Raw genomic sequence first — 12,187 nt, forward strand, 5'->3', positions numbered from 1 at the left:
AGAAGTCGTGTGCGTTAGAACGTGCACGTAGAGGTATACGCACACGCACAACGTTTTCGTTTATTGCACATACACGCTGGAGACAGAACCGCACATCTTTGACCGGGTAGATGAATCGCGTATGTAAATATACGCGTATCTCGGTAAAGTACGAATGCGTACATACGCGTGTTGCACCGTGGATGCAAATAAAAAACGTACATATATGCAGAACGTGATGCGAAATCGCTCACCGTTGTTCAACAAAGAAATCTGACTTCTTAATTGCTTTTTCTCTGGTAAATAATCCTTTTCCAAGATATGACGCGAAAAATATTGGCGTTCATCCAAGATAATAAACCCAGTTAATTTGCCGCGTGATGATCCGACGCCTTTTCGTGACACGTCTCTTTATCCACGAAAATAAAAACTTGGTAGCGGTAGTAGCTTTCTCTTGACGCGTTAAAAAAGAATCGTTCGTTCGAACGAAGGCGCCACGCGCCTTCCGGTCGTTCGAGCGATTAGGAAGACCTCGGGAGCGTCGGTCGAAGGAAGTCTTAATTGACTATTTCGTGTTTTTCCAACGCGTGCTCTTCGTTAACGTAATAGTGAAATAATAGACAGTTGCTATAAATTGGGAGCGAGTAAAAATAAAAGTACAACTTCTCCTCGTTATCTCGAGAAATACATTTTATTATATAGTTTTATATGTATTTATACAATATGATTTCCTGTGAACACATTGCGTGCATTGAACTCTTCGTCAGAATTTCGTAGCAGGTGGGACGCTCGATTAAAAATGTAAACATCGTTACGTGATCTACGATTTATTGCGGCGCGACTCTTCCTGCGTCCGGCAGTTAGTCTTTCACGTAATGAGTACGCGAATACTCGCGTCCTTCTGTTAATACTTTCGCTGTCAGAGTCGATGTATCATAATTTATCTTACCTTGAAATATCGATTCAAAGGTGTGATATTATTACCGTATTGTTACTTTATTCTTATAAATAATTTAAATGACACAGATATAATAAAAACAGAAGAGATCATAAGCGAATTTCGTAGCAGGTGGGACGCTCGATTAAAAATGTAAACATCGTTACGTGATCTACGATTTATTGCGGCGCGACTCTTCCTGCGTCCGGCAGTTAGTCTTTCACGTAATGAGTACGCGAATACTCGCGTCCTTCTGTTAATACTTTCGCTGTCAGAGTCGATGTATCATAATTTATCTTACCTTGAAATATCGATTCAAAGGTGTGATATTATTACCGTATTGTTACTTTATTCTTATAAATAATTTAAATGACACAGATATAATAAAAACAGAAGAGATCATAAGCATAATTTACCAAAATAAAACTCGCATACTTTTCTTCATGAGATGGTCGTATAAAGGAAGAATTTGTGTAATCGAGTGGCGTTGGAATTGATTTTTCTATTCCACGAAATCCGGTGAAACCGTCGTTAAGAGGTCGGTGTTGGAGGTCGATTTGATCGCAACGTCACCGATCAACGCAACGCACCTGCGACGCAAACGAGCAGTTGCCGGTCGTAACGATAAAGGTGTACGCAGCTCGCGAACAGGGGCTCGCGTTGGCCTCGCATGCAACGCAGTTAATAAACGTAAGTGTGCCCACATGGTTGCAATAGGCAAGAGATAACGTTTAGGTATCGGCTGACGCGGCGAATGCGTGATGAAAATATAAATTAGAATATCGTGCTCTTTTTGCGACATCTACGGACGTCGCTGATCCGATCGCTTTATGTGAATTCATTTTGCATATATTTTTCTGTTATAGATCTACACCGATTGGGCGAATTATTATTTGGAGAGAGGTGGTTGCAAAAGAAGAGTGACGGACCTGCAGACGGATCTCTGCGACGGTGTTCTTCTCGCCGACCTGGTCGAAGCTGTCAGTAAGTAGATATTATGACTCTTTATGTCGTACAGTAAAAAATCATAAATTAAAAAAACCAAAGAACAGTAATATTTAGCATAATGAGATAAGGTCATGAGGTTAATACATGCACCTTTCTTGAAGCAAAAAGTATTGATAACGAGCTGTATTGAAGTCAATGAAATAGGTGCCAATAATAAAGCGGCAAGTAACAGTATATACTGAATGACCGAATCGTTTATGGCATTGGACAGTTAACCATAACACATAAATCGTCAGTAAAGTCGTTAGTTCGTGGGGTAACGTGGTCACGTGCCATACGCGTACGCCATATGTGATGCGCCTCGATAAATTCACGATTTGCTTGTCCGTTAGCCCACGAAAAGGTAGCCCCTTGTATTAATCGTCGCGTCTCATTGCAGCGAACCAAAAGGTGATTGACGTCAATAGAAAGCCGAAGAACGCTCAACAAATGGTGAGTGAACAAATTTGCATTTATCTATAAATTCAAAGCAACAAGCTTGATCTTTGAATTCCGGTTAATGAATATGTATTTCAATTTTTCATCGTAATTCAAATAATTGGGTTATGGGCTATAAAAATTTAATAACATTTGTTAAAAATGTAAAAAAGTAGGAAAGATAGGGAGCTATATGTGGTATGTCGATTAGAAATTCTATTAGAGACATTAGAGCGTGATCCTCCCAGACAGACTGGGTCCGTGGATTCTCGTCCTCGATCCCGACCGCCTTTCGATTCTAATCTTGAAGTCGTAACAAAAGAACCAAGAAGGCGAGAGGCGAACGGTGAAAATGTGAATGGAGAGACGAGTAGAGTATTTTATGGATTCCAACTGCATCTCGGTGAGAACGAGCTGCGTCACATCCGGATAGATCGACGAAGTCGAATTACACTTTGCGAGATAACGCCTCTTCGTGTTCTCCATTTGCATAATCTCGATAGAACGCGGTGAGGATCGCTGATCATCGTCGATAACATTTGTAATGTAAAGTAGTAACCGCGTAACTTAAAGAATAGCTGCTAATCGGATTTGCAGCGACTACAACTATGGAATACAATTTGTTAAGAACAAGAGTTGTCTATTTAAGTTGAATCAAGTATCTTCATAAGCATCTGTTTTTCTCTGCTTTTTACCGTAGCGTGTCAACGTTACTTCGCATCAAAGTTTTGATTAAGAATTTGACGATGAGTGATATTAAAAGTTATACGAGTACTTTATAAAGTGTGACACTCAGCATGGTATCCAACTTTTCAATGACCTAATAACAAGAGCTTGCAAACACCTTAGAATAAAGCTGTCTCGAGTAGCCCGATCGAAACTTTCTCAGTGTTCGTGACAACATGACGTCTAGCCTAAGTAGCCTAGAATTTAATTATATCGACCCATCGTTGTATAAAAATGTTGAAAACAAACTTTTAGTCGCAGACGGGAAAATGTTCGCCCAGAACTTTATTAGAAATAATTCCGAGACATTTCGTTATACTTTCGGGTACATGAAACGAGTACGACCGAGCGGTCGTAGACGTAGCTTTCCAATTTCGCGGTGTCGAGGGTGGACGAAGGAAAGAAGAAGGGCTCTGGTCTATAATTAAAGCAACGCCACGCGGTCGCGCGTGTATACGCGCGTGTACACACGGGAACGTGTCCAAATGTAACGCGCGTACACCGCGAAACGAAAACCCTGATCACATGTTTTCCTTCAAGGTTCGCGCATGCGACTTGCACGTTAATTTACAGTCCTTAGCCATTCCTGCGACACGTCTAACTCGTAAACCAAAGGGAACCCGGTAAACTTTCCGTATGTTTTCCATGACAAACAGGAAACTGTCGATTGCTCCGAAACGGAGCAGCTGCGCTCTGCGTGCTACGCGAAATCATTGTTTCGTATTCGAATTATCCTCGTTAAAGGCTGTAAGCCGCGCCGCGCTGGGTCACCGTGCCTTTGTCCTGCTTTGGAATAGGCCATAAGCGATACTATGATTGCACGGTATTTTAATCCTTTCACCGCTAATGGCATACATGTGTCCCACAGAGTTCTAAAAAATCACTATCTCGCTATCGCCATAAATATGTTTAACATAAATTGCGCTTACAATAGCTAGGTCAGAAAAATATTTGCATTAATTAGATATCGTGATCAGTAAGGAAACAGAATTTACACGTTTAAAATAAGAATCTTATCGCGTAGAATAAATATAATCTGTAAACAAGAAGATTTTGTCAAACATGGGGTTGGTATTTACTCAGGGAGGATTTATTGACCCTTTCGACACAAATCTGTTCTTTTTCTTTTCGTTTTTCGATAACTTTATCTGAGCCGTGCGTGTTTTTAAAAGAGTCATCGACTAGAACCGGAACCGGTGGCCGGCGCGCGGCGTCGTCGCATCTCTGACCGCTCGCGCCGGTCCATCGGGATCTATTTCTATTTCACGGAGAGTCCACTCCCATGAAAGTGACTCATTCGGGGTATACGTTATTAGTCAACCGACCGTCTCGTGACGATTGCACGCTAATAAATCGTAAGCGTAAACGAAGCTTTGGAAATAAATAATCGCTTTACCATGTACAGAAAATTGTTCCAATACAGGAGGATGGTTCCGCTTTAATATGTGCTGAAAGCACTCTGCGCTTCACATGCGCGCGTTAATTACGGATTAATTGCCAATTAAAACATTCTGTTTTCGATAATTAAAATATTCGTTGAATAAAACAATGGGTACTGATTGAACGCGCAGGATTAAATGGAATTTAATAAATATTTCTTTTTTCTTTTTTTTTTAAAGTAAATGTCATGATTGCCCATTGCGAAAATACAAAGGTCGTGAAAGGCCACGAACAAGTGCCGGTGGAACGATCGGCTATGAGTCCTTGCGTTGACGAAAATGTTCGCTACAGGTGTCCCAGATATTTACACGGCACATTGAAACCAGCGGGGAAACATGGGTGTGGCTTCTCGGTAAGACGTCTTAGTTGAAGATAGATCTTTCTTTTCTTTCAGAAAACGGTACACATAGGTGAACTAACAATGTATCGCAATCTCAAATATTTTAAATAATAATTATTAAGTCAGTTTATTTATTTTAAAGATTATCGGGTGACTGTTAAGTTCTGGGCAAACTGGGATACAATCGCTGAAAAATTATAAGAGTCCGACATTCAATTCCTAACTCGGTGATTTGTTAAACACGTCAAGCGATTGCAAACTAATCACCTAAGTATTTATTTATGTGATATCTGATGCGTCTCGTGATAGTCGGTCGACAGAAATAGATTGATAAACAAAAACTATGGTTATTCTAATCCGGGTAGGCCTCTTAGGCCTGAAATCACAGAGATTGTATCATTCAGTCATCTTATCGTGTCACGGTTGTAACGCGCAATAGATCGTAACTTCTCTTACCTTGAGTAACGTTTGCAGTTAATTACTGCAGTTTGTCAGTGTTCCGCGCGGAAGGTTCGTACATTGCCGACAGACGTCAAGCTAATCATTACGAAGGAACGTAGAAATGAGAAAAATTGTCGAGGAAGGAAGCGATGCACCCACGCAACGTATAATTTCCGGACGATCATTCCCCGTCTCCTTTCTCGGTTATAATTCTATCTCCTGTTCTTTGTTTAATTAACGCGCGGCAAGTGAAATTCTCCCCGAGGCGATCATCTCGCAGCTTTTTATTGACCGTTTCAGTAAATTAGTGTACTTCTGTGTAAAAGTTGAAATTCGTCACGCCTTTCAATCTCGTCCCTCGTATAATTTTTGGTACGTGTTTTATGTACTTTTTTGTATTTATAAGAAATGGAGTGATAAAAAGGAAAGGAAAGGACGAATGCTGTTTCTGAAATTTAAATTGTTTCATTTGAAACTCGAAAGTATAATGAGAACACGTTGACCAGACTCGATTCATGAATTACCATACAATTTACTCTGTATTGTGAATCGTAGAAATACGTCTCAGCGAAGACGACAGGGTGTTTTCTTTATTCTCCCTCGCGTTTCTTATCCTCTGGGAAAGTACGACATCGAATTAGAGAATCTTTCAGAAACCTCGTTCAACAATGTAGTTACGTATCCATCAAACAGGAAACCTCGTTACCTTTCTAAATCCTTTATTCCTTATAGAATTGTCGCAAGCAATCAGAGACCACTCGTCGGAATTCGTGGCAATTTTGCGAGAGTATTTCGAACCACTAGTCGCATGGGAACAATCAGCTAAAAATGAAGCAAGTGGAACGAGAAGCGAAATAAGTTTCGTAAAACTGATTTTATTGTTTGGAACAAAACGCTAGTCATTTTCATTCAACGTAAGTGGAAGTTAGTTGCATGTGCGCGAGATTGATACTGCGTACGCGAACTGCGATCGGGTATAAAAACGTGTAAAGTTATCGGGTCTTAATCTGCGCGGACCGCATTTACCGCAAATAATCGCAACTACCGCGGGAAGATCTCGATAAAGGGACGAGAAGGAAGTATGAGAACGCAAAAGTTTCGGTGGTCATCTTTATGGGAACCGCGCGCTCGATCGCGTTCCGAACTGGCTTCACGCTACTATTTAGCACCGGCCACGTGGATACCTGCTTTTAAGGCTCTCGCGTGTAGGTGTATACGCAACCAGGCTACTACACTGACTCCCACTACCTGCTCATTTCTACTTCCCACCCTGTCCACTTTTATCCGCCGTCTCTTTCTTTCGTTGCATCCTGTCGACGTGTTCTCTTTCGTCTACCGACCCGACCAATTGCGGTGTAGCTTACCTCTACCTCGTGTCAGCGTGTTCTCTGTCTCTCGTCGCTTAGTGTCTCACGAGTGATCCGGTAGCGTGGATGCTGTGTCGATCGCGCTTTGAACTTTCCCGGGAAACATGTATCGAATAAAAATTGAGTGAAAAACTGTATAAAAATTTTGTCGTTTGCACGCATTCTTCGAATTATGTTAGACGGTGAAATTTTCTTTATAGTGTTGCTCATAATCAGAGAATTCAATTAGAATAATTTTATTCTTGTGTAATCATAAAAAAATCATTGTTATCGAAAAGTCGTAAACAGTAAAAATTTATGATCAAGTTATTTATTGTTAGAAAGTGTCTAAAACGATTTGTGGTATTTGATAACAGAATGAAAATAGCAAAAACACACTTTAGATCGGTTTGGTGAATGTGTTTTGTGTATGTGGTCTCTATCTATCATCAAGTAGTGCTTCACGAGTGGTCTGTTACTACTGTGGATGCTGCAACAGTTTCCTGAGTTATATTTTCGCGCCAGTGCCGGTAAACACACGATGCCCCTGCGGTAGCATTTCTCAAGGCTCGGAATTGAACGGAAGCAGAAACGAATTAAAGCGAATTCGAATGAGAAGTCCTGAAGTAATGCGAGAAACGCATAAAATCAATAGAATCAGACGTTGCGATACCAATCGAAGACAGGCGAAAGTGCAATGGAAAACGGAGAGCCATAAGAAAAATATAATCGAGATTCGGTGAGGCGTTAGCGATGTAAAGGATACGTTGAAAACGATACGACGATCGATCGTTTCTTTGCGATTCGAGTCGGTCCTCCCTCGGCCCTTTGCTCGATCTCACGACGAGGAGGAACTCTGTTTAAGGGTCCACGATTTCGCTGTCCCAGAAGAAGGAGGGTTTATTGCCTGAAAAGAGAGGGATAGAGGGGCAAGCGAAACGTTCAAGAATCTCCTTAAGAAGGTTTATAAATAGGCATGGTCACTCGAAGCAATATTTTCGCTCTCGCGGTGAAGCGACAATGAATCGGTCGCGACCACTGCGACGACGAATGCCCTTTGTGGTTACGATTTAACAAGATTCGCTCGCAGTCGTCTTCGCGATCGAAGAAAATTTCGACTGACCCTGCGGATGAAGGAATCGGGATTCTGGACAATCACGAAACCCGCGGTTAGTCAACGTCAACGATATTTCCGATGGGATTGTTTGGACAGTTCGCGTTCGTAAATTCTGAAACTCTTGTCGTTTGAAAATTATACGAGGCTGATTCACCGGTTTCGAAATAGTCTTCGATCTCCGTAAATGTTTCTATTGTCGTCGCGATGCGAAATCCAAGAAAAATGAAACACGGCGGAGTCACGTCTGTTCATCGGTAGGAGGTAAATCATTCCTTATTTAATTACATTTAAATTTTTAAACGAGACGTTGGTTACAATTAATGCATTGAACAGAATGATTATTTTTATTAGCATATATATATGACGTTGCGCTTAATAAAGTTCACTGTCTTTGCCTCAACCGCAGATCTGACATAATCGCATGCGTAGTGGTTGACTGTCAAGAAAGTGCGTGCTCCGCGTCATTGAGTCGCTCGCACAATTTTAATTCCACTCGTGATAGAAATAATTAGCTCCGTCGAGACTGTAATTTCAATTTAAATCTCTCAATGTTCTGTACTGGAGAGATTAACTTGTGTAAGAGAATCCGTACTGTGAAGTAGAAACATTCCATTCTTGACAGGAAAGACTTGCTTATGACGTTGTAAATAATTGGTATTCCTAGAAATGGCAATCATTAATATACGTTGAGATCGTACAATAATTTTTACGATACTTATTATTTAAGAGAGCTAGAAATGAGACTCGATAAGATATCCGGGAATCGAAAAATCGCAATACAATATTTTCTAACAAGTTTTTGATGGGGTAATTTTTTTTACTAGAAAAATGGAATAAATATGTCAGGCGGTGAATATAAAATAAATTTCGTATAAGTAATTAAACCAATAGCGATCGTGCTGACAGTTTAACGTAGCCAATTCAAAGGCACGTTATGTGTATAGTAATCGTGTGAGATTAATTTAGTGCACGAGACATATACTGCTGGAGAAAGAGAAACGAAAGTTATTTCAGTCTGCAATTTATCAATTGAAGGGCCCATAACAAAAACGACTCTTGTCAACTCTGTCTTCTTTTTTATAGAAGAGAGGGAAGAAAATTAACAGCTCAATTCTTTTCGTTACGCTTCAAGCATATTCTTTTAAATCGTCAAATTAAGAACGTCCAATAGGAGATTAAAGGGATTCAACAACACGATAAGAAGGATACAACGAAATGTATCATTAAGTAGGGATGGAATTCCCTTCCGACTTTTCTGCTGCATTAAATCCTTGGAACGACGGAAGTAGGATCGGTTATATAAGGTCATATAAGTGCAACAGGAATGCGAGTCCTTCGATGGGAAGCGCGTACGGCAGATTAACTTATACGTGGACGACCGACTTGAACGACACTCTGTGTAGTTATGTAATTTATTTTATGTTCGTTTTAAAAGGTATTCCGACTGTAGAGAGACGCCGATCGCGTGTACTTGCCTGGTACATACGTATGCTTATCGCCGCCAGTTATTGACACCAGCTTACACAACATTCTCTGTTTTTATAACTTAACCCTCTTTAAAATGGAATATTGTCCTAATCCCAATCAATTAAAATGATTAAATTCTAAATCATAAACTGAATCGAAATAATTAATCGTCGTGGATTATTGCAGATTCAATCAGTCGATGAAATTAGCCGTTCGCTAATTACGAATATTAATTATTATCCGTTAATCACTGATTAGAATCGCGCTTATACAAACACGGATTATTTAAAAAAGATAAAATGGAAAAAGAGGAGTTGAATTTATGTTCGAAAAGAAGAAGGCGCCAACTTTTACTCGGTTGGATTGCGGTTTCACACATTTATGTTGCAAAAACCGCGGCCTTCAGAAATCCCGGTCGCATTGAAACGAATTCCAGCGCTTCCGGCATTTTCGAGCGGGAAAGGCTCATGCCTCGGAGCGAACGATGCTGAAAAAACAATCACATGGAAATCAGCTTTTTTAATCTTATATCATATGCACTTATGCTCAGGCATATTAATCGTAAATCTGGATATTTAAATATACACGTGGTGAACATTTAATTTTCATTTAAATATTATCGATCATTTAATATTGTGTGTCACGATCTAAATTGTACTTCAATCATGAAAAAAGGGAAATGTAAAACTGTGATAAAATTTGTTTGTGGAAAAAACCTTAAAATTCAAAAACGCTAGGACTTTCGCGTGAACGTTGTACATGCGAACGTGACGGAATGTAGTTTCATGGATTTTAGAAAAGATACATTCATTACTGGAATGAATGCCACACTTTTCATGCTAGATTTACATGCGGTAGCTCTACAAATAGGGAAACAAATTTGTTTCGCGATATCTGTTAGATGAGATTCCCACAGAATTAAAAATTCCCGCGTTAAATCTTGTCTTGGTACAAACAGAATTCACATCAATTATAAACGCACCAAATTCTTTACAATGGTGATCAATGAATACATACGCTCCACAGAACGATGAATACAACAACGTAAAGTTGTTGCTGATTGTGAAGGAAGCCAACGTTCGGTATCGAATAAAAGTGACAATAGGCACGGCACAAGACACTTATACTACAGTGATCGAGGATAAAAGAGAGGGAGAGATCAATGAAAGCACGGTTAAACGTTATTCACTGCGCATTATTTCTACAGGTTGAACGTTTTCATGGGTCGCGTGAACACAGACCGCGTAACAGCTTGAACAATGACCGTGTTCGTGGGTGGGCGTGGTGCGATTTCATTGAAATTTGTTGGGTAGGTCGGTTGCAAATTTTTCGTCGGATCGCGCGCGGCCAGGAACCTCCAGGCTCGAGTGCAATTAGTCAGGCTATGGCTCATCGAGCACTCGGTACTTCACACATACACTTGTGCGCGCGTACAGTCTATGCACAAAAATTTATAGTACCTTCTCAAAAATTAATATACTCTATTATTTATGAAGTGAAGCATATATGATCTTCCTAACATGAATGAATTTTTCTATTAGCTCAAGTATGGCTTTACAAAATATGATACGTTTTGAAATACAATTAATTTGATAGTTCGTTTTCCCAAAAATGTGCCATGGCTGATTTGACTGAAAATTACGATTGGAAACTCTGCAGAATTTAAAAGATCAAGCGTGACACACTTTCGTAAATACAACCGATTTATGTACGTCCATTATGAATATTTTCCATGAAACTTGATCATCAGTATTGAAATTAAGAGTCTGGCATTGAGATAAGTGCGTGATACGATGTTTCGGTTTCTGTTCTTGGATAAATGCAACCGAGTCCAAGAGGTTTTAAACACGTGATGAAGACAGTGTATTTTTATATTATCACAGCTTATGCCTCATTACGTAAGCATTTTCTCTCAAAAATATCGTCAGCACGCTTTTACAGACTGTACGCGAAATTACGGCCACGTGCAGCATTACGAATCGCGTTCCCTCTTTCTCTTCCCTTGCATTTTCAACGAAATCCACCGCTGCATTCGCGTTACGAACGAATTAGTATCTCGTTAACACGTGTTCGCACTGTTCCCTCTTGTTCATTGAGTATAATACATATATTGTTCGCGCCCGTAACAGTTGTAATGAAACTCGAAAAAATACCACGTTGATATTTATATCCTGGACTATCCGGTTGAAATACTGTTTTTAATTTGAAAAGTAAATGGAAAAAACAAAGAGAGCTAATGGGAGTATTTGTGTGGTGGTCATAAATTACGTACCCCAACGATTTCCTGCGTTTTTTATTTCAGTTAGAATTGAAAACATTTTTCAACAGCTTAATATTGATATAAAGTTGCGATTAGATTAATTACGTAGAAACGAATTCTTTCATGTTATTTAAAAGTTTATTATAACATGTATGCAATTCGTTAGGTACCGTTTCGTTCGCGCACTTAACGATCGGTCCAATCAATCGAGATACCGCATAATCGTTGCTCGGATCGCGTATACATCACCATTTTCGGTCCCGTTACGCACCTCTTTCCATCCCTCATCCCGTATTCGTCCGTTCCCTCCTTGTTCCACTCTGTAAAATCTTATCGAGGCAAGCGTGAGCTGAAATTCGCATAAGAAACGAGGGAACACGAAAAAGAAAAACTACCGGGCGGCGAGCCTGTTCGCAAAGCCGCTTAATGTAACTCATTAAGGCGACAAATTCGTGGTATGGTAATAATTTTTTACTGCCTACGAGAAGCACAATGAAAGAGCGGTTTTATAGCTCTTCGCAGGTTACGCTAATACGTACATAATGCAACGTACTTATGTGCGCGTTCAGAAAGTTGAGTGAAAGTCAAAGTTGCGTCAGATGAATGTACAAAATTCATTGTCCTATTGAGACCAGGTTGAAATTATTATGATAATGTAGTAATGCAAGTGTATATGTTTCATGTAACGTTATACTCGATGAGGAAGCCT

The 12,187-nt window shown here is 39.9% G+C and overlaps 1 protein-coding gene across 3 annotated transcripts in view; it reads left to right on the forward strand.

Annotated features, from left to right (window-relative positions):
* The window catches only part of sick (sickie), a 127,015-nt gene that overhangs the window by 12,328 nt on the left and 102,500 nt on the right, over nt 1-12,187 (forward strand). For all 3 annotated transcript variants that reach the window (XM_018020140.2, XM_018020142.2, XM_018020141.2), the window contains exons 2-3: nt 1,783-1,900; nt 2,304-2,356. In XM_018020140.2, the coding sequence (XP_017875629.2) occupies nt 1,783-1,900; nt 2,304-2,356 (171 nt within the window). The remainder of the gene's footprint in view (nt 1-1,782; nt 1,901-2,303; nt 2,357-12,187) is intronic.

Source organism: Ceratina calcarata, unplaced genomic scaffold (genome assembly GCF_001652005.2).
Source record: "Ceratina calcarata isolate Rehan_Ccalc_2016 unplaced genomic scaffold, ASM165200v1 scaffold218, whole genome shotgun sequence".
Taxonomy (NCBI): domain Eukaryota; kingdom Metazoa; phylum Arthropoda; class Insecta; order Hymenoptera; family Apidae; genus Ceratina; species Ceratina calcarata.